The 26,633-nt window shown below is 41.1% G+C and overlaps 3 protein-coding genes across 3 annotated transcripts; 1 reads left to right on the top strand and 2 right to left on the bottom strand.

Annotated features, from left to right (window-relative positions):
• Positions 1-1,670: 1,670 nt before the first annotated feature.
• On the bottom strand, positions 1,671-7,354 carry hsp90aa1.2 (heat shock protein 90, alpha (cytosolic), class A member 1, tandem duplicate 2). The gene is made up of 11 exons (XM_063901439.1): positions 7,148-7,354; positions 5,419-5,568; positions 4,905-5,271; positions 4,661-4,794; positions 4,260-4,583; positions 4,007-4,172; positions 3,684-3,874; positions 3,015-3,162; positions 2,648-2,916; positions 2,193-2,526; positions 1,671-2,110 (listed from the first exon to the last, which is right to left on the bottom strand). Exons 2-11 carry the CDS (start codon positions 5,566-5,568, stop codon positions 1,998-2,000), a joined length of 2,196 nt encoding a protein of 731 aa, XP_063757509.1. The 5' UTR covers positions 7,148-7,354; the 3' UTR covers positions 1,671-1,997.
• A 247-nt stretch (positions 7,355-7,601) lies between these two features.
• hsp90aa1.1 (heat shock protein 90, alpha (cytosolic), class A member 1, tandem duplicate 1) lies at positions 7,602-12,288 on the bottom strand. Its single transcript, XM_063901928.1, has 11 exons — positions 12,045-12,288; positions 10,933-11,079; positions 10,469-10,835; positions 10,229-10,362; positions 9,803-10,108; positions 9,520-9,685; positions 9,161-9,359; positions 8,920-9,059; positions 8,556-8,824; positions 8,111-8,444; positions 7,602-8,014 (listed from the first exon to the last, which is right to left on the bottom strand). Exons 2-11 carry the CDS (start codon positions 11,077-11,079, stop codon positions 7,905-7,907), a joined length of 2,172 nt encoding a protein of 723 aa, XP_063757998.1. The 5' UTR covers positions 12,045-12,288; the 3' UTR covers positions 7,602-7,904.
• Positions 12,289-14,275: 1,987 nt separating this feature from the next.
• wdr20b (WD repeat domain 20b) lies at positions 14,276-20,678 on the top strand. Its single transcript, XM_063902246.1, has 4 exons — positions 14,276-14,561; positions 16,577-16,759; positions 17,201-18,652; positions 18,935-20,678. Exons 1-4 carry the CDS (start codon positions 14,313-14,315, stop codon positions 18,989-18,991), a joined length of 1,941 nt encoding a protein of 646 aa, XP_063758316.1. The 5' UTR covers positions 14,276-14,312; the 3' UTR covers positions 18,992-20,678.
• Positions 20,679-26,633: the final 5,955 nt, after the last annotated feature.

Consider the following 26,633-nt stretch of genomic DNA (forward strand, 5'->3'; position numbering starts at 1 on the left):
ATAAAACTTGCTTGACTGGTCCCATCTCCTCCGTCACTTTCAGATCTTATTCTTATCCAATAGTTTGTATGTTTATGTGTTCGCTCTTTTGCTCTGAACTATCGACATAGATTTTGCATCATAATTCAATTGTGATTACCAATGTTATAAACAAAACATATATATATGTACCTTATATGATATATTGCTTTGATTGTTCAGCAAAGATGTTCTCTGGTCCATGCTTCTTAGCCCATGTTGCTAGCTATTTGAGTCTTTTATACCAGACAGAATACATAAAACTGATAGATTGCACAAAATAAGTAAGAAAATACACATCTATAGACCCAAAAAATACTAATTAAAAACATTTTTTTTTAATTAAAAGCAAGTGCAAGGTAACATACCTTTGTAGGCGAGAGCTTCTTTGTACATGGTTGCCTCGTCGCTTGTACGTCCTTTCGTGTGTTCTTTCATTAAAGTACAGCATGTTTAAAATAATCGACAATGCAAGAAACAACAATCGCCTTTTATCCAACTTCTATTTTCCTCTAGCTTGTTAGCCAGTTTCTAGAATATTTGAACAGCTTGGCAGAGCCGCTGATCCTTCTTTGCATGCAGCAGCTGGATTCCTTTAGTGTTTTATTGCTGCCATCTACTGGAATTTGACGGTCCTACGATGGCTCACTAAATGTTATGAATAAATTCCTGTTATCCCCAAAAATCCAATATTTATTTACCGTTTCTGTCAATAGGTTTCTATGCCCCCTTTTCTGTAGTAGTCCTATTCCCTTGAGACATATTAAATCAGGGGTGTCCAAAGTTTTTTCACTGAGGGTCACATACAGAAAAACATACGAAGGGCTGGGCCTCTCACTACAGGTAACCTATATTGCCTCATAAGTTAGGTTATAAGTTAGCAAATCATTCAGTTGTAGATCAATTATGATAAATAATTGAATACAGAGCCTACATCCCAGCTCTCTATTGGGTTTCATTTATGTTGTTGTGTTTGCAGCTCATTCCTTAAAACATAATATTATGTAAATAAGTTATTGGGCTTTTATTATCAACTAAGATTGAGTGAATTTATTTGAAAAACTACGCTTATTCACAAATTAATACTGTGTAATGTGTTTTAACATTTATATTCAAGAACTACAAGATAAGACAAGCACAAGTTTCAGGTGTGGGGTATTCCATTATATGGTTAGAATTTGCTGAGGGCCATTTTAAAACGGACAATGGGCCACAGTTTCCCCTGTTTGGACACCCCTGTGTTAAACAGAGAAAACCACAGGTGTAAATAATTACATTAATTAAGAAACAGGTGAGTAGAGCCGAGCCCTCGGTATGGTAATTAGGAACACCTGTGCTTATTCATGCTATGACAGCCTAAGTGACTACGTCTTCTAAATTAATTATATTTCTCCTCTTTAGGAGTTTTTTGATTCAGTTTGTATGTATGGCATTACACATTTCACAAAGGTCACATTGAAAGGTCGCTTGTAACTATTGCTACAGTCCATGTGTTGTGATTCCCATGCACAATTCTTATTTCATTTAACTATGATTTAACTGAATTTATACAATGTCCTTTCATTAGCCGTGTCTTTGTGAATTATTGCCTTTACGCTTCCACCATGCTATAAACTTTTCAAAGTGTCAGTAAGGATGACAAAACATGGTAGTCAAGATATCGAACCTTTATTTATGGGTCGAACCCCTTTCAAATAACCGTTACATTGTTGGTATATTTACAATAAAAGTAAGGAGACAAATTAAATTGGAATGTCAATAAATACAACAAAAATGAATGCATTGAAAACTCAAGTTAAAAAAAGTGACAACTTAAAAAATCAAGTCCTATGAGGAGTGAATCTGAATCTGGTCATACCAAGGGGAGAACCCTGTGAAAAAGGTGTTGAGGGGAGAGCAATCCCAGGCTCATTTACAACATTAAACTTTACATTTTACATAACACTACTTCTGAGAGCTAAGGGGCCACAGCACCAGGCCTAGTCCACTTCCTCCATCCTGGATGTGTCATCCTCGTCCCCTTCGAGAGCGGGCATGTCCTCAGTGGGTGCAGAGGTGACTTCATCTGGTGTCATATCATCTTCGTCAATACCTAAAACAGGAAAAGGAAAAACAGGATGAGTCAAAGAAGCCAGGTTACTGTTCATATAATGTCCGTTAGCATTGCTACTCACCGAGACCGAGCTTGATCATTCTGTAGATGCGATTGGAGTGGGTCTGGGGATCCTCCAAGGTGAATCCAGAAGAGAGCAGTGCAGTTTCAAAGAGCAGGATGACCAGATCCTTCACAGACTTGTCATTCTTATCAACCTCTGCCTTCTGCCTCAGGGTTTCCACGATGGCGTGGTCAGGGTTGATCTCTAGGTGTTTTTTAGCTGCCATGTAGCCCATGGTGGAGTTGTCCCTAAGAGCCTGGGCCTTCATGATCCTCTCCATGTTAGCCGTCCAGCCGTACGTGCTTGTGACGATGCAGCAGGGGGAAGACACCAGGCGGTTTGACACTGTGACCTGCGGATGTCGACAAAAATGAACATCAGTTAGTGTCAGCCTGAATTGCACAGTGGTCAATACATAACACATTATACAACCCCTAATGATTTAAGGCTGTATCGTTTATAAATCCTCTCACCTTCTCCACTTTCTTCTCCAAGATATCTTTCATTATCTTGCACAAACTCTCAAACTGAGCGTTCTTCTCCTCCTGCTTCTTCTTCTCATCCTCGTCCTCTGGCAGCTCCAGGCCTTCCTTGGTGACTGAAACCAGGTTCTTGCCCTCAAACTCCTTCAGCTGCTGGACACAGTACTCGTCGATGGGCTCGATCATGTAAATAACCTCGAGGCCGGCTTTGCGGAGGCGCTCCACAAAGGCAGAGTTAGCCACCTGGTCTTTGGTCTCACCTGAAATACAAAACGCATTTAGATTTTTAGCACAACTCAGTTCACCCGTTCCAAAACCATGTTTAATCTTAATGTATATGGATGACAAGTGTCCTCACCAGTGATGTAGTAGATGTGTTTCTGGTTTTCCTTCATACGTGTGACGTAGTCCTTCAGGGACACCAGCTCATCTCCAGAAGCTGATGTGTAGTATCGCAGCAGCTCAGACAGCCTCTTTTTGTTTTGAGAATCCTCATGGATGCCAAGCTGCAATACAAATAAAACATGTCAGTAACATGCATTTCAAAGTAAAGATTCATCAGTAGATCCTTTATTAATTAAAAGTGTTAAATTCTGGTTAAAAAATGAAATAACTACATCAGTATTAAACATGTAGATACACTGTTATTTGTCCCCAAGAAATAACAATCAATAAAGTGCCACTGTTCAAACAGACAATGTCATTAAGGAGCCCCACTCCAGACTTAAAGCAGCTTTTCATTAGGACAGTATGGCCAAAGGATCAGACAGGTGGCTAACATGTTAGAAGGTCTGAGTAGCAAATGGGAATAGTTCTCCACAATTCAGGAGGTGTTTGTCCAGCTTTGCACTCTATAAACATGCTAACCTGTGGATATTTAAGAGTACATTTGGAAGGATTTGTGCGGACATTAACAAAGTATCAAACCAAGGTGCAAGGGTTTAACACGAGGTGGCTGCCAACAGTTTAAATGCGACAAGATTAGGAACACTTAACGGCTTGCTTGGTGCAAGGTGAGAACACTAACCTTGATGTTCTTGGAGAACTGCTCGTAGTACTTCTTGTAGTTTTCCTTGTCCTCTGCGAGTTCAGTGAAGAGCTCCAGGCACTTCTTGACCAGATTTTTACGGATCACTTTCAGGATCTTGCTCTGCTGCAGCATCTCTCTGGAAATGTTCAGGGGCAGATCCTCAGAGTCCACCACACCCCTGATAAAATCTGATAGGATGGATAAAGACATCTTCGTCAGCCATATAGTCAAATTTCTATTTGTTATTTTAACGATATAAGCTGATCATGTGATTTATGAAGTGTATACGCTGGTAATTCCTGGCTTGAGGTAATACTCACTGAGGTACTCTGGGATAACCTCATCGCAGTTGTCCATGATGAAGACCCTGCGCACGTACAGCTTGATGTTGTTCTTCTTCTTCTTGTTCTCAAAGAGGTCGAAGGGAGCGCGGCGAGGCACAAAGAGCAGGGCGCGGAATTCCAGCTGACCCTCGACTGAAAAGTGCTGTGAGAAAGACGATCCATTAGGTCAGTATTCGAGTTAGATCCAACTACCTTTATTACATATAATGAAGAATAATTTGGGGCTTACTTTGACAGCAAGGTGGTCTTCCCAGTCGTTGGTGAGGCTCTTGTAGAACTCTCCATACTCCTCATTATTGATGTCGTCAGGGTTCCGCGTCCACAGGGGTTTGGTCTTGTTCAGCTCTTCCTGGTCAATGTATTTCTCCTTGATCTTCTTCTTCTTCTTCTTTTTGTCTGAACACTTGTCGTGGTCGTGCTCTTCGTCAGACCCGACGTCCTCAATCTCAGGTTTGTCCTCGTCCTTCTCCTCTTCTTCTTCCTCATCCTTGTCTTTCCCCTTTTCCTCTTCGTCCTCGTCGTCACTCACCTCCTTGTCACGCTCTTTCTCCACCTGAATTCAAATAGAACTCAGTCAATCGGGCTATTTAATGTGATATATTTCATTAAACAAGTGAAATGAGGACTTACAAAGAGTGTGATCGGATAGCCAATGAACTGCGAGTGCTTTTTCACAATCTCCTTGACTCGTCGCTCCTCTATGTATTCGATCTGGTCTTCTTTTAAGTGCAGAATCACCTTAGTGCCACGCCCCATGGGCTCAGCTATATAGAAAAAAAGATGAGTCAATGCATGTAACCTCCTATACGTACCCCTTTATCGATTAAAAATTAATTGTTTATAGCAGCAAAGTGAGGGCCTTTATTATACTTACAGTTGTCCACTTTAACTGTGAATGATCCTCCAGCAGAGGATTCCCAGATGTACTGCTCGTCATCGTTGTGCTTGGTAATGACTGTCACCCTCTCAGCCACAAGGTATGCAGAGTAGAAACCCACACCAAACTGACCGATCATGGAGATGTCGGCTCCAGCTTGCAGAGCCTCCATGAAAGCCTTGGTACCAGACTTGGCGATTGTGCCCAGGTTGTTGATCAGGTCGGCCTTGGTCATGCCGATACCAGTGTCAATCAAAGTAAGCGTGCGTTCCTCTTTGTTGGGAATTAGTTCAATTTTTAGGTCCTTGCCACTATCAAGCTTGCTGGGGTCAGTGAGACTCTCATAGCGGATTTTGTCCAGGGCCTGGGGGAAGACAAATAGCCACGAGTTAAAAGTGTTGATAGAAACAACTTCCTATTATTCAGGAATTTGGGAAATAAGCTACAACATCTTTGACACAACATCAGATTAAAAGTAAACGCCTTTAGCCTAATACCATGGCACACTTACATCTGAGGAGTTGGAGATAAGCTCTCTAAGGAAGATCTCTTTGTTGGAGTAGAAAGTGTTGATGATCAAGGACATCAGCTGAGCGATCTCAGCCTGGAATGCAAACGTCTCAACCTCCTCCTCCATTGGTTGGTCGTGTGATTCAGGCATCTAAGCAGAGGGAACAAATATCTATATTTAGAGCATGCACATATCATGGATTACACATGAACACAGAGGACAAATGCTAGCTATGATCCGCTGGCATCGTCTGTGTCCCTTAAGGAAGGCCTACATAATTATTTGAATTAGAAAAATTAATGCATTGCCCATTGAGGTGATGTTTGACACTTCTTTACGACTCTTCATTATTCTTTTAGACACGTTAGCCCTGTGTGCGCTCAAAACATTTTCATTGGTCTGTAGATTGTCTGCAGCTCAGTGAGTCACTAGACTGTCACACCTATTACAGTACAAGCACTGCCAATCAACCTATGTGTAATGTGCCAGTAGTTTGAGTTACGCCGTACACTCAAAAGATGAATCAAAACCACCACAAAATTCTAGTTTCTCTCATTACCTCAGAGGGGAATCAAAACCTCTGATGCAATTATCAGCATTTATTACAGTTAATGAGTAGCCTATCCAATAACATTGTCAGTCTTAGCCAGTAACAAAACACAGACCAAATGATAAGTTCAGTATACATCAGTAATCAGAGGTAACATGACAAACGCAACAGTAGTGTGCAGGGGGATGGGGGGGGGGGCGAGGGGGGGGGGTGACAGACTGTCCAGCTCTGCTTAGCGCTCCACCTGCCTATAATCCATCTTTGGCAAGTGACACTAAATCCACAAGCTTATGTCTATACACAATTTGGATAATATTTAATTTCCTGCAAACACAATAAAAAAGTAAATATTGAGAGAGTAAGAAAGGTCATTTAACTCAGCAGATTTGATCAAATCCAAAACTGTGGAGATATTTAATTCATTTGTTTCCACAGCTGAATAGCAGGAAAGAACTGTTTAATGTAAATACATAGTAACAGTGTAATTAAACTATCATTTTAGTATTTCAATAGATACAATTCTGTATTGGTTCATCAGAGGAGCACGTGGCTAGGATTACTTATATGCATCAGTTAAAATGGCTCCCCCTTCCGGTTCCCCAGGTGAGTTGCAAGTTTCTAGAAGGTACCAAAAGAGGAAGAGAACTCTAGCAATTTCCATAAGAGTCGAAGGCCCCTCCTCATGGCAATCTGATGAGGATCTGTAAAGTACCGCACTGTAACTGAGGAAATCTGAGGAAAAACTCTCGGCTCAGGAAATTTGGTCTCGAATTTGTGCCCCTTATTAACATAATTACTGCCTGACAGGTGCACCCCATATGCATCATGTGGCTGCTGTCTCCCAGTCAAATGCACAGGTAATGTCATGCTGGAAGAATGGTTGCAAAGATAGTATTGGGAAAAGTTTGGACGTGTGCAAAAAACGAGTATTGTTATAAACTGTAAATAAAACTAATGCACATGAACTAGATTTAGTTTTATCACCATTTAAAATCAAGGCATGTCAGAATATTTTGACATTGTCTTTTCTACAATATCAGTATCGATGGACAACAGTTATCTATATAATAACTAAGCTTACATTAACCATGAATGTCAAAGTGATATATTACATTTTGCCAGTTAGAATCTCGTTGTTATTTTTTTTAATAACAGTAAGGAAATATTTCAATAATTTACCTTGGTCCTGTATCGAAGACTCCTGTGTAGATTGTGTAGACTTCGTTATTGAGTAGCGAGATGTGAACTGCCGACGGGTTCCCCGTGCAGCTTTTATATCCTCTTCGACTGTTCGAGAAATCCTAACCTGAGCCTCGAGAACCATCTGGAATCTTCCTCTCTACAGCTCGTTGTTGGCAGCTGATTGGCTATGTGTGCTGTCAATCATGATGTGTGTCCTCGCCTCTGTCCATTTATGGCTGAAGGGGGTTGGACTAAAGGAGGGGATCTAAGGAAGGATTGCGGGGGCAGAATAACTAGAATGGACCATGCAGTGCTTACTGAAAATTCCAGAACATTGAAAAAAATTACAAGATAAACTTGATAGTTAATTTACTTACCGACCTATTGAACATTTTACGATTAGACAATGTGATGACAAACAGCATGCTTTATTCAGTAACCAAGATTGCAGTTCTTATTTTTTAATATTTTTATTACAAATTTGAATGCATTTCATAAAAAATGTTACAAAAAGAGACATAAGTCAAATGTACAATGACTTTATATTACTCTTAATGGGCGTCAGTAGTTATAGAAGCAGCTGATACAATGTAGACAAAGCCACACTGTGGCCTTCATTCATTCCATTAATTAACTTGAAGGGACTAGTTAATACTGTTCAAGAAATGAGATTTGTGTTAGATTGACATGTCTATTTGAGGCAATAGTACAAAAATAATAATTCAGAAAACAGGAACGATTCTCTTAAGCGTTTTTAGTCAACTTCCTCCATTCTTGATGTGTCATCATCTCCTTCCAAGACTGGCATATCTTCATCAGCAGGCTGAATGATGTCTTCAACTGCAGAATCATCATCATCAATGCCTGTGAATGACAATGCATGTATTAGTAACCACAGCCACAATAATATGTAAAAGACATATCTCTGTAATGTCCGTTGTCATAGAGAAATAAACCTACCGAGACCCAGCTTGATCATTCTGTAGATGCGGTTGGCATGTGTCTGTGGGTCCTCCAATGTGAATCCTGAAGACAGCAGGGAGGTCTCGTAAAGGAGGATGACCAGATCCTTCACGGCCTTATCGTTCTTGTCGGCTTCTGCCTTCTCCCTCAGGGTTTCAACGATTGGATGCAAAGGGTTGATCTCAAGATGCTTCTTAGCTGTCATGTAGCCCATGGTGGAGTTATCTCTCAGGGCCTGAGACTTCATGATCCTCTCCATGTTGGCTGTCCAGCCGTAGGTGCTTGTGACAATGCAGCAGGGGGAAGACACCAGGCGGTTTGACACTGTGACCTGTTATAAATTAAAAGTTGTATTATTGTCATGATCAAACAACATTTAATATTATAGCACAATTGTAAAGCTAAATCTAAATAGAAGACATTTTTCAGCCATTTCCCTCACCTTTTCAATCTTCTTGTCGAGAATGTCCTTCATGATCTTGCAAATGTTTTCAAATTTGTTTTTCAGCTCCTCCTGCTTCTTCAGGTCTGCCTCATCCTCTGGCAGCTCCAGGCCTTCCTTGGTGACTGAAATCAGGTTCTTGCCATCATACTCCTTCAGTTGCTGGACACAGTACTCATCGATGGGCTCAATCATGTAAATAACCTCAAGGCCGGCTTTGCGGAGGCGCTCCACAAAGGCAGAGTTAGCCACCTGGTCTTTGGTCTCACCTGTAAAGGTAAAATACATTTATAGAATCAATATGGTAATCGTTAAATTACTTTAAACACACCAATATGAAAAAATAAGTCAGTTGAAAACCAACCAGTGATGTAGTAGATGTGTTTCTGGTTCTCCTTCATGCGGGACACATAGTCTTTAAGGGAAACCATCTCCTCTCCAGAGGCTGAGGTGTAGTAGCGCAGCAGGTCAGACAGCTTCTTCCTGTTCTGAGAGTCTTCATGATGCCAAGCTACAACAGAAAAGTGATGTGTTAATATTAATGTTTAACATAAAACATGGAAAATTCAAATGTTCTGTCACATGGGTTATCGTTAAAATCATAAATTCCTACCTTGATGTTCTTGGAGAACTGCTCGTAGTACTTTTTGTAGTTGTCCTTGTCCTCGGAGAGTTCAGTGAAGAGATCCATGCATTTCTTGACCAGGTTTTTACGGATGACCTTCAGGATCTTGCTCTGCTGCAGCATCTCTCTGGAAATGTTCAGGGGCAGATCCTCAGAGTCCACCACACCCTTGATGAAATCTGAATAGAAAAGAGATTGCTTAGCCTTCCAAAGCCACAAAAATGTAATGTAACAAAAGCACAATAATCTTACAAACAATTAAGACTTATGGGAGCTAGAGTGCATAATTCTGAAGCCATTACTATTTGAATGATTTGTGATGTAAGCTATTTTACTTACTGAGGTACTCTGGGATGAGCTCATCACAGTTGTCCATGATGAAGACCCTGCGCACGTACAGCTTGATGTTGTTCTTCTTCTTCTTGTTCTCAAAGAGGTCGAATGAAGCTCTTCTGGGGATGAAGAGCAAGGCACGGAACTCGAGCTGACCCTCCACCGAGAAATGCTGCAAGAGACAAGAATGAAGTATGATTAGCTTAAAATGTATCAATATAAGTGATTATAAAAATTGTTTGTTTGTTGATACTTTTTGGCAACTTTATCATCAGTAAACCGGGCTTACCTTGACAGCGAGGTGATCCTCCCAGTCGTTGGTGAGACTCTTGTAGAACTCTCCATACTCATCATTGGTGATGTCATCAGGGTTACGGGTCCAGATTGGCTTGGTCTTGTTCAGCTCCTGGACATCAATGTACTTCTCCTTGACCTTCTTCTTCCTCTTGTTCTTGCTCTCCTTTGTGTCCTCATCCTCATCGGAGCCTACATCCTCAATCTTAGGTTTGTCCTTATCCTCAGCGGCATCTTTGTCAACCTCCTCTTCTTTTTCTCCCGCCTCAAGGTCCACTTCCTTCTCCCTTGTCTTCTCCACCTTGGATATTTGGAAAGAGTTGTGGTTTAGGAATTTGTTTGTGCGTGTAAATATCATAGGTTTTTCATAGTAGTTTTAGGTCGAAAATTCATATTCTTGGTAAAGGAAGTTAGAACTTACAAAAAGTGTAATAGGGTAGCCAATGAACTGTGAGTGCTTCTTCACAACTTCCTTGACGCGCTTCTCCTCACAGTATTCTGTCTGATCTTCTTTGAGGTAAAGGATCACTCTTGTGCCTCTGCCAATGGACTCTCCTAGAAGTAGCAATAAAAATCAATGATGAGAACTGGGTTATGAGTCAAAATGTAATTATCATGCAAATTATTGAATATATCACATTATATTTAAAAGGGAACTTGCCAGTGTCCACTTTAACTGTGAATGAGCCTCCAGCTGCAGACTCCCAGATGTACTGCTCGTCATCGTTGTGCTTGGTAATGACTGTCACCCTCTCAGCCACAAGGTATGCAGAGTAGAAACCCACACCAAACTGACCGATCATGGAGATGTCGGCTCCAGCTTGCAGAGCTTCCATGAAAGCCTTGGTACCAGACTTGGCGATTGTGCCCAGGTTGTTGATCAGGTCAGCCTTGGTCATGCCGATACCAGTGTCAATCAGGGTAAGCGTGCGAGCGTGCAGGTCGGGTCTCACTTCGATTTTCAGTTCTTTGCAAGACTCAAGTTTGGTGGGGTCTGTCAAGCTTTCATATCTGATTTTGTCCAGGGCCTAAATGGATAACATTGTTAAATAGTGATGCTTGCTAACATGTGAGGGTCATTAACATTTTAAATAATAAACGCATAAAAGGGCTGACTTTACTTACATCTGAGGAATTGGAGATGAGCTCTCTAAGGAAGATCTCTTTGTTTGAGTAGAAGGTGTTGATGATAAGAGACATAAGCTGAGCAATCTCAGCCTGGAAAGCAAAGGTCTCCACATCCTCCTCCACGACGTTTCCAGCAGCAGGCATCTAAAAGAGCCACATATAACATTGAGTTATTCTGCATTTATAAATATGCTTCTTAATCTTAAACATGATCAATTGATCTAAAATATGATTGTAATGTATGTGTTAAGTATCTTACTTCCTGCTGTTATATTGAACCCCAACCCCCGCCCCCACCCCCCATCCCCCCAACCACCTCCAGCCTCATGGCATGAGTGGTTAACTGTTGCAGATGGTAGATGAACACATGTTCCATCTGTCAATCAAAGTTGCCATTTGCTACATGGGTGGAGTTCTGAGGCCTTGCCCAGCCCCCAAAGGCTTCCTGCTGCATCATTCAACACCTTTATGTTAAAGGGAGATATAGCACCTAGAAATCCAAAGATGTAAGAAAACGACATCTGTTCTACATTGATGTTCTACAACTTCTACAAATGTAGAACATAAATGATCTATTATTCAGCTCAGCTATTTATTACAAATGAGAAATGAAATTGTCTTATAGTATGATCTCTTCGATCCATTATTACAAAGGTGAAAATAGACCTAGCAAAAGTTAGTTTGATTCGATTCAAACAAAAATCGTACTACTGTAATGTATTTTACATGTGAAGCTGCTGTGTCTGCTCTTTGTGCCAGCATGTCTCCATGCTCATCCGCCATTGCTCTCACACTCTAGGGTCACCCTGCTTGCCATGTGTTCCCTGCAAATTACAATCCCACTAGAATAGTGATGGTACATGTGCTATTCTGCCACACAAAAAAATATCTGATATACTAATGAGTGTTCTTTTGGATATATTTGCACAATTTTATCATATCATTGATCATTTTCCTTCAAGTATTTTTGCTGTTTTTACTGTGCTCTCCTTTAATCAACCGGTAAAATGTAATACAATTTACATTTTAACTTTGCAATTGTTTTTGAAAATATAAACTTCAATGAAAAAAAACATAGCTGTATTTAATTTGATATGTTTCAGTCTTACCTTGAATAAAATGTATTCCTACAGCCGCTTATTGATGAAACTTTGTCAAATGTATCGCTGAGATTGTCTTCAAATTATTGAAGAGCTCCAAGTGTGCTTCGCTGCTCCTCTCCTGGGCAGTTAAATCTCCCTTGGTGTGTCCAAGTGAATCTATGCAGCCCCCACGACAGGCCGGTGTCTTTTTATACTTAAGGGGTGGTTTCTCGAAGCTCCCATTCAGAAGCTTCCAGAAAATGTGTTCACTACATTAAGGGGGGTGTTTTGGAAAGGCCTGGAAGGGGGTTGTGAGTGAGACACAAGAGCCCTAAAGTTTATGTGCCCTTATAGGGCTGCGGAGTCACAAGCAGTGCCTGTCAATCACATTCAGAGTGGCCCTGATAGCTTGTCTAACTCTTAGGCCCCATACCCCCCCTGCTAGCATCACAGCTGTCCAGGCCTTTTGCTATCAGCTGCTGTCATAGTGCCTCACACACACACACACACACACACACACACACACACACACACACACACACACACACACACACACACACACACACACACACACACACACACACACACACACACACACACACACACACACACACACACACACACACACTTTAGGGCCCCTTATGGAGAGCAGGCCCATTCCTCTTTTTGGCTTGCGAGATTGGGGGGAATCTCAGAGGTTTCTCACACAAGTCGAGATAGACATTAAAATGATTTGTTTAAGATATTATTTGTGAGCGTATATAAATAGATGTGATGTATTAACAAAGTTCATATGAATAAACTCTAGTATAGATGTTTGATAGAAAAAGTATTATTTCTTTCAGCTGCATCTTATGGACTAAACAGAATCGGACATCTTAACATGAACAAGTTTCAGAGTTTATTGGCCACAGTTGCGACTTTTAATGTTTTGGGGATAATTAACAGGCCTTGTCATGACGTCCAGGGCAACATGAGGTGGAATTAGGGTAAAAACATTGTAGCAATGTAGTCTCTGTCCTTGAACTTTGACATGTGTGCCTTATGACTAGTGACAGTACCATTTAGAAATGTTTTGTATATTGTAAGAAATTATTCAAATTACACATAGTTATAATTGGCAAATTTGCAAAGCTTGGCTATAGAAGGTAAAAAGGGGCAGACTATAATTTGGCTGCTATTACCCCTGTAACATTTGCAATAAATAAACTCACACACCAAGTTTTCTTATGTAGTACTTTACAGTCAATAAAACCTCGTAGAAGACCTAGAATTTTCTGGTCCAGGGTGTTAGTGACATCAGCCGACCAGAGGATGGCAGTGTAAAACGCTTGCCACCGATCTGTTATATAAAATAAATATATCCTCACTACATAGAGGCTGAATTTTACTGAGAAATTTTAAGAACAGTCACAACTACTTAAGAAGATATTCTCTGAAGGAGGGAGCCAGATTCCCTGTAGGTTAAATAGACTGTTAGAATAAAACTGTAAGTGAATGCACGTTTTATCTGAGCCATGAAAAAGACAGTCTGGGTGCCATCCATAAGAGCTTACTGTGTCTGAACACATGGATTTTGTTATTTTAATTACACTAAACAATTGTTTTTTCTATATTTTGATCATACAAAGAACGACAATTGTTTTGCTGCTGCTTCCCTTGGTAAAGAGAAAAACAACATTTAATCAGACGTGGAGAAAGTACTCAGATCTTGTACTTCGTACCAGAGTGTAGGAATACTCTGTTTCAAGTAAAAGCTCTGCAATCAAAATGTTACTCAAGTAAAAGTAGAAAAGTATTAGCATTAAAATACACTTAAAGTACCAAAAGTAAAAGTACTCATTATGCAGATTGGCCCATTTCAGAATAATATATATTATATGTTATTATTATTAGTTGATGGTATCAACTAAATACAGTCTCATCTTTAAAATGCACTTATTGTGAATCTCATCTTATACTTATATTTATTCTATTAACTTGTGACTTTATATAAATATATATTACATATTTTATAGAAATACTATACTGCCTTACTGCCTTATAGGTGATTATGTAGCCTATCCTATTGTATAATTACAGCTTAGTTTTAGTTGTTTTTCTATTTTTTTTAGAAGGAAACAGCATTAAATTGAGTTATATATTCATTGGGGTTTTATACACTATGTTTATTTTTCTAGTTTTGTCTCACATGACTATCTTCTCCGTACGCATGGCTGCAGAACTTCAACGCTGCGACGCATGCGCTGTCGCTAACATCCGGGGATCGGACAAGGATGAACGCCAATTTCCAAGATGGCGGCGGAGGGAGGAGGGAAGGAGATGAACGAAATTAAAACTCAATTCACCACCCGAGAAGGCGTCTACAAACTCCTCACTCACTCCGAATACAGCCGCCCGAACAGGGTGCCTTTCAACTCGCAGGGCTCCAATCCCGTCAAGGTCTCCTTCGTCAATGTAAACGACCAGTCCGGCAACGGCGACAGGATCTGTTTCAATGTGGGCCGGGAACTCTACTTTTATATCTACAAAGGCGTGAGAAAGGTAAACAATATAGACTGCAGCAATGAAGCCCGCACTGTCCAGGAGCAGCCCATTGATATGGCATCTTGAAACGTGTTGCACCCCGGCTGTCAACTCTCCTAGCTTCTGTCATTGAAGTGCGCAGCTTGTCAAGACAAGGCCATGTAGCAGACCTAGCTAAGTTAGGAGCTAATTAGCATTCTTAGCTAACATCGCCACAGTAGTTGTTGTTGCTTCGACGAGACTTGTGAACGCTTCACAGTCGGCTGGTTGTTTTAAGTTTTCAGTCAGTGATGTGCTGTGACATGAGATGTTCCATCACAGTGGATAGCTTGAGAAAGTGCTTGTCATGTCGTGTCTTATAATGTGTTTGTTTATCTTCGTGCTTTAAATGGGGAAGGGGTGGCAAGTTGTCAACAGTGCTCACCAGCAGGGTCAACTTTGGTACATCTATTACTGAACTAACTGCTCACATTGTTAGCTATCGGAGTGGTGCTGAGGGGTGTTTGTTATTCGTGATGTAAGGATGTGTTCACTTTACTGTCAGGATTTGGATGTGATGTAATATGATCCACTGTTTGGTTACACACAGTGATGATGTCATTGCAGCAAGCCACGTTTGGGCTTGTTTAGCAGGGATGGGGACTGTGACAGCCAGTGATTGTCCCTGAAGCAGCTACAGAATACGCAATCTAACAATGGCAGTCTATTCTCCCTATGAGAACTCAGCTGCTGCTATTTCTACAATTCATGTGTACTTAGTGGTCTCTCCCAGTCTTTCAGCCCAGTATAAACAGACAAGGGAAGTAGTATTTATTAGGGCTGTTCTCCACTTAACAAATTCTTACTTGAGTAATTTTTACTGAAGAAATCACTGTGACTGATTCTTATGTTGCCTCCCTCCCTTGCAATTGACTGAATGACCTGCATTTGAATATAGATGTGGCATGGTCTCCAATATCTAAGCCTTTATTGCCACTCTGATAGCATCGAGAGATGTCTGATGAAAGACACAAACAAGTTGTCAACATTAATGTGTGGCCCACCCATTCATCCAAAATGGAGAAACTTTGCATATCTATTCCTTCGTCTATTTTATATAATTTTTTATGGTGTGTCATGCTTTCTTATTCTTAAAATGTATTCTTCCCTCACTGCGTTGACCTACAAAAATGTCGAACGTCCAGCCAGTAGACTAGTCTAAGTGTTATGATTGTGCAAAATATTTTGGTAGCCAACAGGAAACACCCTTTATTTATTATGTTCCTTTATTTAGAATAGCATGTCCTTGACAACAGCTTTTTAAATACATCCCCTAAGTTTAGTCTCCTTCTCCTTTTCATTGCAGGAAAAAAGGTGCCGAGAGAGAGCAGCGTCTAAATGATTATTTTCCTTTTAGACTCATTACAGAATTGTCTTAACTTCCTGTTTTCCTACAATAATGAAACAGTTTGACATTTTTCCAGTATAGAATAAGGTCCGTTTTGATGGTAATGATTGTTAAATTGATTAAATCTTACAAGATTCAAGCTTTACCTCTAAGGTCTTTCTGTGCTGGTCTTCCTCTCTATTTTTGGATAATGACTTTACATGTGTCACAACTCATTATCATCATGCATTACGAACATTCGGTTGGCACTTAGTAGACGTCAACAAAGAGGTGATGGCAGCCAACAATGCTCTTGCGATATTTGTCCCAGCAAGTATTGAGAGATTTAAGGGTCTTTGACTTGAATTGATCCCATTTCTGACGTCCTGATCCGGGATAAGTTGTGGTGTTTGAGAGAATGTCATGTCACTTCTTTACTGCGACTGCACTATATAAATAGATTATATGTCAACCTTCTTGTACAAGAAATCTTTGGAGTTGAAGTCGGGGGTAAACTTTTTCGCCCAGTTGTGAAGTATTAGAGGTCACCTTGAAGGAGAGTGTCTGAACTATAAATGATGAACAAAATGGTAGCTTGTCTTTTTTAAGCAGTGTCAAAATCTTTGAAACTGTGTCTTACTCATGTGTGTATTTGTCTTTGCTCTAGGCGGCCGATCTTAGTAAACCCATAGACAAGAGGATATACAAAGGAACGCAGCCCACATGTCACGACTTCAACCCCATCACAGCCACGGCGGAGAGTGTCTCGCTGCTGGTGGGTTTCTCTGCCGGCCAGGTGCAGCTTATCGACCCGATAAAGAAGGAGACCAGCAAGCTCTTCAATGAGGAGGTGGGTTCTACTGCCGATTGGAGGTGGCATTATTTGTTGACTGTTGAGGGGAAGATTGATGATGGGTTTTCCAAGACCAACATCGATGTGGTTCTTAACTAACCAACTAAGATTTAAGAAAAAGAAAATGTCAGATTTATTTGGTGGAGCGGCATGTCTGCTCAGGCCCTTTTTTATAAAATAGCTGCATTACTGTTCTACATATGACGTTTTAGAGGAGGGCAAAACAATTCACTCTAAATGTAGTGCCTGCTGTAAGCTTAAAGATTTGATTGATTCAAAGTTCAGTCAGAGGTGATCTTAATTTGTTTAATATAAACTTAGTTCCAGTCAGCGTCTGATGTTCTGTTGCTCAGGATGGATCCCTAACTTTCAGTTTGAAATAATGGAATAACCAGTGTCTTATTTCCTCTTTCTGTTTCTGTGTCCGTCTCCCCCCAGAGACTTATAGACAAGTCCCGAGTAACGTGTGTACGATGGGTTCCTGGTTCGGAGAGCTTGTTCCTGGTGGCCCACTCCAGCGGCAGCATGTATTTGTACAACGTGGAGAACACCTGCGGCACCACGGCGCCTCACTACCAGCTCCTGAAGCAGGGGGAAAACTATGCAGTGCATACCTGCAAGAGCAAGTCGGCTCGCAACCCACTGCTGCGCTGGACGGTCGGCGAAGGGGCGCTCAACGAGTTTGCCTTTTCCCCTGACGGCAAGTTTCTGGCGTGTGCGAGCCAGGATGGCTTCCTGCGGGTGTTTGGCTTCGACGCCGCGGAGCTCCACGGGACAATGAAGAGCTACTTCGGTGGCTTACTGTGTGTGTGCTGGAGCCCAGACGGACGGTATATCGTGGCAGGAGGGGAGGACGACCTGGTGACGGTGTGGTCATTCTCGGACTGCAGAGTGATTGCGCGGGGGCACGGCCACAAATCGTGGGTGAGTGTGGTGGCGTTTGACCACTGCACCACCAGCGTGGAGGACGGTGACCCTCCTGCTGAGTTCAGCGGCAGCGACGAGGAGTTCCATGAGCAGATCCACTTTGGCGCGGGCAGAGACCGGGCTAACAGCGCTCATTCTCGGCTCTCCAAGAGAAACTCAACGGACAGTAGGCCTGTGAGCGTCACCTACAGGTTCGGCTCGGTGGGCCAGGACACCCAGCTGTGTCTGTGGGACCTAACAGAGGACATTCTCTTCCCTCACCTCCCTTTGTCCCGCACTAGGACTCACACTAATGTTATGAGTGCCACGAGCCCTCCTGCCACTGGACAAACTACTTCCACAACGACTACTACGACCACGACCACGACGACTACTGTATCCGCCACCACTCCCAGTGGCACCAATGGGAAAGACAATTCGAGCAATAGTAGCACCAGCGGAACCCCCAACCCTAACTCCCTCCCCAGCACCCTGCCTCGGTCCAACAGCTTGCCACACTCCTCCAACCCGACGGGGGGCAGCACCCCTAACAGTCACACGGGCAGCAGCAGCAACAGCAGCACCACTACCACCACCACCACCCCCACCCCAAAGGGCAACAGCATCATCGACAGCGCGTTCATTGCCACCGGCGTCAGCAAGTTCGCAACGCTGTCGCTACACGACTCGCGCAAGGAGCGCCACGAGAAGGACCACAAGCGGAACCACAGCATGGGTCACATCAGCAGCAAGAGCAGCGACAAGCTCAACCAGCTCAGCTCCACACGGACGGCAAAAGCGGAAGCAGCTAAGACTCTGGGCACCACGCTGTGCCCGCGCATGGAGGACTTGCCGCTGCTCGAGCCGCTGGTGTGCAAGAAGATCGCTCACGAGAGACTCACTGTGTTAATCTTCCTTGAGGACTGTCTGGTAACAGCCTGTCAGGAGGGTTTCGTTTGCACATGGGCTAGGCCCGGGAAAGTGGTGAGTGACAGGCCTCTCGAGGATACTGTCATGTGACACCTCTCAACTTACACTGTCTCGAGCACAGGCTGTTTTCTTTTCATTAACTGTGTGCAGACAAAGGTTTTTGGTTATTTCATGCAAGATTTACACTAAACCCCCCTCACCCCACCACCTCAGCTTTTTCGATGGTTAATAGCACATCCTCTCCGACAGTTAACCTCACTATTCTTCTAGCCTCTTTGAATACATTCAAGTAACACTGTTGTTTGTTATCAATGTGTGTTATCTGTCTCTCCGCAGGGATTGCTATCATCTCAAAACAACGCAGCCAACTCCCCCAGTGGAACAGTAGTATAGCCCCAGTGCTGGCGCTGCTAATGACAGCTCCATGCAACAGAGACGGGGATGACCGTGGCCAAGGCCCTGCAGCGCTTCTTCACACACTGTCACACACCACACGACCTCCAGTGTAACCTTCATTTTCATCACGGCAAAACCCACCCAGATGCTCTCTTTGTGTTACTGATCATGTTTAGATGTTGGCCAAGCCAGAGTGAGAAACTCGACGCCCCTCCTTTTTAGTCCGGGCATAACAGAAGGGGCTACTGGAAGTGAGATGGCAAGCTTTAAATCGTCCAGGAGGTTTTACAGGAGGGATTGACTGGCTCATTGTTCCATCTACGGTCATATCAAGTCGTGTCTAGTCTGAAAAAAACTCTAGTACCCAATCCTTTGTGCCTGTAGATCTCTAAAGACTAGACATGCTGTAAGCATTGTGGTGATGCCTCAACCTTACCTTTTTATATGGGCATAATTCGGAAAACGTTCCTATATTTTGTTTCTTCAAATGTCATCCGATAAAGGGAATAAGATAAGGGAAGTCTCTTTCAGTTTTCACTTCCTGGGCGATCTCTGGTGCAGCCCCAGTCTTGACACCTGTTGGAAAGACTTTATTTGACTTCCTTTCCAATTATTTTAATCAGTGGTATCACACTTTAAAGTGTATTTGCACAGATTTTCTTTCTTTCTCTCTCCCCCCCCCCCCCCCCCCCCCCATTTTGAATTCATGACGGTGTAAGCATAATATTTTGAAGACAGATTTGGAAGCACTTGGGGGGAGTGGGGGGGTGGCTTGTTATTGCCCTCTGTCTCAACGCTGGATGCTGCAATCATAGTTTTTTATATGGAAAAAAATTGTTTGCACTTAATAGTTTGTTAGAGGAGAATGGCTTTACATTTTTGGAGTGTGTAAGGACTCCTTGACAAGGTTGAAATATAAATAGAATAAAAAAAAAACCTTTGTATCTATTAAACATTTATTTTAATATTGTTTCAGATTAAATGGGCTCTGTATTATATGTAAATATTGTACTTCAATGATTTATGGGTGAAATTATCATTATTACATTAGATCCTCATTTCAGAAAATAGTGATATTTCTAATACAGAAGATCTATACCTAATATTAAAATGAATCTTGAATATGCAGGTGTTTCTTTTCTGTTGTACATATAAAGAGAATTCAGGTGTATTTTTATTAATGAAACGTTTGGTATAGGAGACATCTATGGAATCCTCTTATCTAACAGGTAGTGCTGAATGCTAGCTAGCCTGTCGCTGCAGATTACTTTTACAACATTAGGCAGGTAGGCGCAGACGCAGCGGTCTAATTCAGCCATCACTCCGAGCTCAGGTAAAACCACAGGAAGACTAACGCTGGCATACTTCCCCCTCACTAGTCCCATCCATCAACATGTGTGTGAATTCACTTTAACTAACAAATAAGACTGAAAACCATGTTCTGCAGACAGGGCTGCCATCTGTGAGTCCTGCTTTTGTGAGTAATAATTACTGAACTGATGCTGAACTTGTGAACAAACATTTGACACTGTGTTGAATACCAACTGACTAACGTGAGCACTTGACGATGGTGGGAGTGCTTGAGGTGAGCGTGTTTTTTTTTTCCACATAGGAAGACTGAGGATATTAACAGTGGGAGCCTTTTCCTCCATGTGACGCCTATTAAAACAGCTTTGACAGATTACATGTTCCATTTGTGTCATTTTATTAAGTGTGTATGTGTGTGTGTGTGTACTCACCGCATGAATCGATGTCTTCATGTAGAAATGTCTTCATTAGTTGGGGATACACCGTCATGCTTCCCTCCACATGAGGCCAGAGGTCAGGCTCGGCAGACACAACATGAGTTTAATACGTTTCCTGCTGACCAAACACTGACTCGTATCACTTGGCTGGCGTCCATTCATAAAAGTAGCACCTCAATTATTGAGTAGCAAGGGATTCACCCAGTGTGTGCCAGCATTTGAAGGTTTTTACTATACTTATATTACTCAGCTTTTATTACTTGAGAGATTGTTGAAGGGTGACATTTCTAAAATGCCTATAAAGCAGGGGTGCCCAAACTTTTTTCACTTAGGGCCACATACGGAAAAACATACGAAGGGTTGGGCCACTCAATTGAGCTGAGGTATATCGCCTCATAATTTAAGTTAGCAAAATCAATAAAATGTAGGTGAATTTTAGGTTTCATTTATTTTGTTGGCAGCTCATCCCTTAAAACAGGAGCCTCAGATTGCTCATAATAAGAGGAAATATGAAGGGTCTATTTCTTTTTTCTTATTAACTTAGATTTGTTAGAAAATGTTCTTTACTGACAGAATTTATTTGAAAGGTGGACTTACGGACATATGACTACTACAGTGTAATATCTGTTGACATATGTATTTAAAAAGTACAATGTAACACAAGCAGTTTTCATTTAATCTGTTCATTTTAATCATATTCCATTATACTTTTTGAATTTGCTGAGGGCCGTTTAAAAATGGCCAGTGGGCCGCATTTGGCCCCCGGGCCGTAGTTTGGACACCCCTGCATAAAGTATAAGAAAATGTACTTCATGAAAATGCTGTATTTTGTTCAAAGTATTTATTAGGACCTCAATCAGGGGTGTCCAAACTTTTTTCACTGAGGGCCGCATACAGAAACATTTACAAAGGTCTGGGCCCCTGATGAGAGGTGAGGTATAGGTTAGCAAAATCAATCAGTTGTAAGGCAAGGCAAGATTATTTATATAGCACTTTTCAGCACTAAGCAATTCAAAGTGCTTTACAAAATAAAATAAACAAGATTGAAAAGCAAATGCAGCACGAACCCATTATAAAAATGGCATTTAAAAACAGGCATTAAAAAGCAAAGATAAGGAGATAAGAATAATACATGAATGCAGTGAGACATATGAACAGCTCAATCAAAAGCAGGGGTCAAAAGATACGTTTTCAGTCTGGTTTTAAAAATAGTAACTTAGTATTTATTACAGATGTAGGTAAATGGTGCTTGATTCTTGAACATGCTTTAAGAAAAGAAAACAGCCATCACAGCTTTCCATTTATTTTGTTGCCAAAAGTGTTGGCAGCTCAGTCCTTAAAACAGAAGTCTAAGATGGCTTATAATAAGGGGAAATAGGAAGGGTATAATTACACCTTACTATGTAAATAAATTATTTGGCTGTTTTTATCGACTTAGATTGACTGAATTATTTGAAAAACTACACTTACTACCACATGAATACTGTGAGATATATTTTTACAAATATATTTAAGAAGCACAATAAAGACAAGGAGAAGTTTCAGGTGTGGGCCATATTCAATTATACTTTTAGAATTTGCCATTTCAAAATGAACAAAGGGCCGCAGTTGGCCCCCGTGTCGTAGTTTGGACCTCCCTGACCTAGCTCCTGGAACACGAAACAGATCAGCATACGACTTATATGTTATTAAATGAGGTCTGGCTGGCCGTGTCCTGACATGATCACATTTACCCTCCTTAGTAGGGAAGGAAAATGAGTCAGTTGTTTCATTTGATTGGATTACTAAAGGCCTGCCACAGGTGTTGTTAGTTATCAGCTAATTAAGCCTCAGCATGGGAGCAGTGCTAGAAATGACATGAGGAATAAAACCAAAGGCCCTGCACGCTCACGGTGTTTTCACTAATTCCAGTTGGTTAAGAACTCTTTTAAATGCACTGTTTACTCATAGAAATGCCTTCTCTTAAATATGATGCAAGTACATGTAAGCATTTGTGTAGCAGTGCTCAAGGCTGCGAAAAAATACATTGGAAAGGCAATGTCTCTTTACCAAAATCAGACCTGGATGTAAACAACTACACTGTCTTTATAGAAATACATTTTGTAACCTTCCATCAAACATCTAGATCAGTCAATTGCAATACAGATGACAAGATATATTATATTATGTTTTATTTTAGGGTGAACTCTCCCTTTTGCGAGTCATGCCCTGGCATGATTGCACCTCTATTAGGAATTAAGTGAATGGAAATGAGTCAGTTATTAAAGGCCCTGCCACACAGGTGTTTCCAGTTATCTGCTAATTAGACTGCCAGTCTTTAGCAATGCCGGAATTACATGAGGGGTTAAACCAAAGTCCATGTATTAAGACCCTGCACACTCACACAGGTGGTTACAATTATTCTGGTTGATTAGACCTGTAACTGTACTGGGAATTACTGAAGGTCACCGATACTCATATTGGTAGAAAGGTAAGTAAGTGTAAGATTTGATAAAGCTGACAGGATAATGGTAGGTCCCAATCAAACAGTTGGTACAGTCCTGAGAAGGCCTAATCAGACATCTAACCACCTGTGAGGCTGTGTAGGGTCTTTAATAAAGGGGGATTAAAGGGCTTTAACCTTAATATAACAGGATAAAAACATATGAAAGTAAGATTAATACAATAAAAACATGATAGCAGTATTATAGTCACAGTCATGTATTTCTGCATTGGATATTTTAACTTTTCATACTTTATATGCATTTTCCTGATTCTTCTTACATACTTTCACCTACCATTTTAATGCAGGAATTGTACTTGATACAGAGTGTTTTTGTGAGTGTATTTACTACCTTTAGACTTATTTATAATTTGGAGCATGTCTGGGTTGTAGGGGCCAACAGGGGGCAGTATTGCTCAGAAAATGGAGAGTTTGAGAACTCCTCATAACCATACTGTGATCTTGCATAAATAAAAGTATTCACTTAATCAAAAGGGCAACACTTTATATATGAATCCTGTTTCTCTCTCTTTTCCTGTGTATGCCTACCACTTCAACCTACTACTTCATATATATTTGATATTCCAAGTGGGGAGTAAAACTGCTCCTCTATAATTTATGACTCACTTTTTGAAGAAACACGAGCACTCACAGCCATTAGAACCGATCAGGCAATTGCATCAGGGGGCAAGGAAGAGCTGGAGGGTGTGATCAGCAGGCCGGAAAGGCCCGATCAGTCTGTCAGGGTGTCACTCAGAACATGACGGGTGCTGACTGACTGTCTGATCCCGCCTGAGCTACACCAGTCAATGCTGAGCTGCGGCATCAATCAGGATTGTTGCTTAAAGTGAGATGCTTTACATAAAATCATCACATCAACAATAATACACACACTTTTACATTGTTATCTGTCTCCAAAGTATCTTCACTGTCCACCACATTTATTCATTATATACAAACCCAGCCAACCTTTATGGCCTTTTGGAGAGCAATCAAAACTCTACAGTGAAAGCTTGGAAAACAACTACATTTATCTTGCATCCTCAGGGAAATCGTTCCCACTTGATAGGAATTCAATGAATTGAGAGAAAATCCCATTGCCTCGGTTAGCCCCTGCTTTAATCATGTTCTCGGTGATGCAATTCCCTCGTCTGCATGCCTCCATATATTGACCCTGAGTTTTGTTTACCTAGCAATGCGGCTATGAATGATTAATATACTCCCTCAGTGCTATAAGCCTTAAGAATGAGCAGGGGTCTATGTGTTGGAAAAAATTGGCAGTTTCAGATAATGGCCCGGGGAAATAAATGAGTAGGCGACATAAGTTTGCAAAAATGACACTTTCTAGGAATGTCACTGATTGATTTTCTTTTAACAAACAGTTTTATAGTCAGAAAAAGCTAGTTTTACACACAAAGGGATATTCATTAAGCCTGTTAAGACCTGCAGTGAGGTCAGGTCTGAAGGAATGAGTCAGGAAGTAGGGACAGTAGATTGTATGCCAAATTAAATGGAACACTGGAACCCAAGCTCCTTCTTTAAAATTGCTGTATTAGCATTTAGCAAATGGGGGGAGGGGGGGTGGACTCCAATGTATCAAGTGTCATTTTCTCACCAGCACCTTTTCACTAACCACCTGGGTATCTGTGAATAAGGTAGGGTGACTAAACATCAGAAGGTGCTTCTAAACTAATGGATAAATCACATTTTTTTGTGTAGTTGAAAAAACCTCAAATGTTGACTTTAATTAAATGTTTTATGTAAACAGATTTTAAATAATTGTATTAGGTTACTTGAAAGCAACTTTATTAAGTTGAACCTTATATATTTCATTTAAACCTAATATTATTACTTTCAACTAACCTAGTAGAGTTATGTGAAATCTGTTCACATAGTTTAATTAATTCAGTTTCAGGTTTTTCCGTTTATTTAAGTTAATTTAGTGAGTAGTCCAATATTCATTCTCCTTTTAGCTTTGTTTTGGTATGCACAAAATACTGAACCACATCCTCTTTCTATTATAAGTATCTGTCTGCTGTTTTATTGCTAACAGGGAGCTAGCAGTTAGCAGCCACGTTTTAAGAGCAATGATGATAAACCAAAACAACAAGCTGAAAGACACTAAAACGCTCCACACAGCTGAGTAAGATCACTATGGGGAGACAGTTATCACAAATGACTATTCACAGTAAATGTAATAATTTAACACAACAAAGGCGATAGCTGCTTTTCCATAAAGTTAAAATAATGTCCAGGTTGAGTCTACATCTTCATTACAACCACTTAAACCATATAGTTTGGTGCATCCTAAGATTCACACCCTACAAGACTGCATTCTGCGGCAGCTTGTTATCATTACCTCACAGATAAACAAATAATTAATTCAAATGAATGATTCGCCCTGTAGCAACCTCAAGGCACATAAGTCACATTGGAATCAAAACATATTGTCTTTTCAAACATCTTTTTTTGAGTCATTCTGTAATAATATGGAAAACAAACCCTACAGCTCTGACCACTGCAGCATTATCAGTTTCTCTGGTTTTACTATTTAAAATGTATAGGTATGTGTTTGAGTAAAATGAACACTGGAATGGAATGACTGCCATACATGTACAAATTGAGATTTAAGATGGTGGTCTCTTAATTTTTCCAGAGCTGTATGATAACCTTATGCAAAATGTATATGGATCAATTGTGATGAGTTTCTCTGAAATATTTTATGATTCACTGGGCAGTTAAGATGGACCACAAAAAGGTATGATGCACAATTTGAGGTTGTTTTTCTTGCTCTCAACTATTAAAGTAAGTAGAGCACTTTCAAATGAGAGAGTATACTACCGTTTCAAAGGCTCCATCATTTCACCAGTAGTCACCAAAAATCAGCACAGAGCCACTTCCTCCAATTCTCAATTCTATTCTGAGCCGTTTCCCTTGAGATGCGAGCCCAATTATTGGCCCTCTAGCATGGGGGCAGCTGCTCAAATTGTCACATGACCTCAGCACATAGTCCCAGGTCACATGTCTTCACAGTGCATTAGGAATAAAAGTTCACACATTGGAAATAAAGTGAGCAGATTGTGCTGTCTGTTTGTGGCCGAGGGTGCTTTGTAAGGCTTCCTCAGTGATACATGCCTTACATTTGTCATATTTAATTCATGTGATGTTTAGGTATTCTGTGTCCAGAGCTCTCTGAAAGGCCCTATAGCAGAGTATGCCAGAAGATCTATTTAATATGAACAGTATTAAGAGTCCAGTCAGCGATAACATTGCAGTCATTTGAGATTTCGAACACTGTGCAGAAGTGATTGTTAAACATTGCCGGAGGTGGGGATCAATGCAGCATCAGAGAAGCCACCGAGCTCGGGCCTCAGCGGAAACCATCGATACCGAGCTGGGTTCCAAGCACTTA

This window comes from Eleginops maclovinus, chromosome 15 (genome assembly GCF_036324505.1).
Source record: "Eleginops maclovinus isolate JMC-PN-2008 ecotype Puerto Natales chromosome 15, JC_Emac_rtc_rv5, whole genome shotgun sequence".
NCBI lineage: Eukaryota > Metazoa > Chordata > Actinopteri > Perciformes > Eleginopidae > Eleginops > Eleginops maclovinus.

Bases quoted from the DNA above. Each gene is read 5' to 3' on its own strand.
- hsp90aa1.2 (XM_063901439.1), bottom strand. From the start codon at position 5,568: ATGCCTGAATCACACGACCAACCAATGGAGGAGGAGGTTGAGACGTTT. The intron at 3,875-4,006 runs GTGAGTATTACC...CCATCCTATCAG, and splicing joins GGTTATCCCAGAGTACCTCA to ATTTTATCAGGGGTGTGGTG. The intron at 2,111-2,192 runs GTGAGTAGCAAT...TTCCTGTTTTAG, and splicing joins AATGATCAAGCTCGGTCTCG to GTATTGACGAAGATGATATG.
- hsp90aa1.1 (XM_063901928.1), bottom strand. From the start codon at position 11,079: ATGCCTGCTGCTGGAAACGTCGTGGAGGAGGATGTGGAGACCTTTGCT. The intron at 8,825-8,919 runs GTTGGTTTTCAA...TTACCTTTACAG, and splicing joins ACACATCTACTACATCACTG to GTGAGACCAAAGACCAGGTG. The intron at 8,015-8,110 runs GTAGGTTTATTT...TGTCATTCACAG, and splicing joins AATGATCAAGCTGGGTCTCG to GCATTGATGATGATGATTCT.
- wdr20b (XM_063902246.1), top strand. From the start codon at position 14,313: ATGGCGGCGGAGGGAGGAGGGAAGGAGATGAACGAAATTAAAACTCAA. The intron at 14,562-16,576 runs GTAAACAATATA...TCTTTGCTCTAG, and splicing joins TCTACAAAGGCGTGAGAAAG to GCGGCCGATCTTAGTAAACC. The intron at 16,760-17,200 runs GTGGGTTCTACT...GTCTCCCCCCAG, and splicing joins GCAAGCTCTTCAATGAGGAG to AGACTTATAGACAAGTCCCG.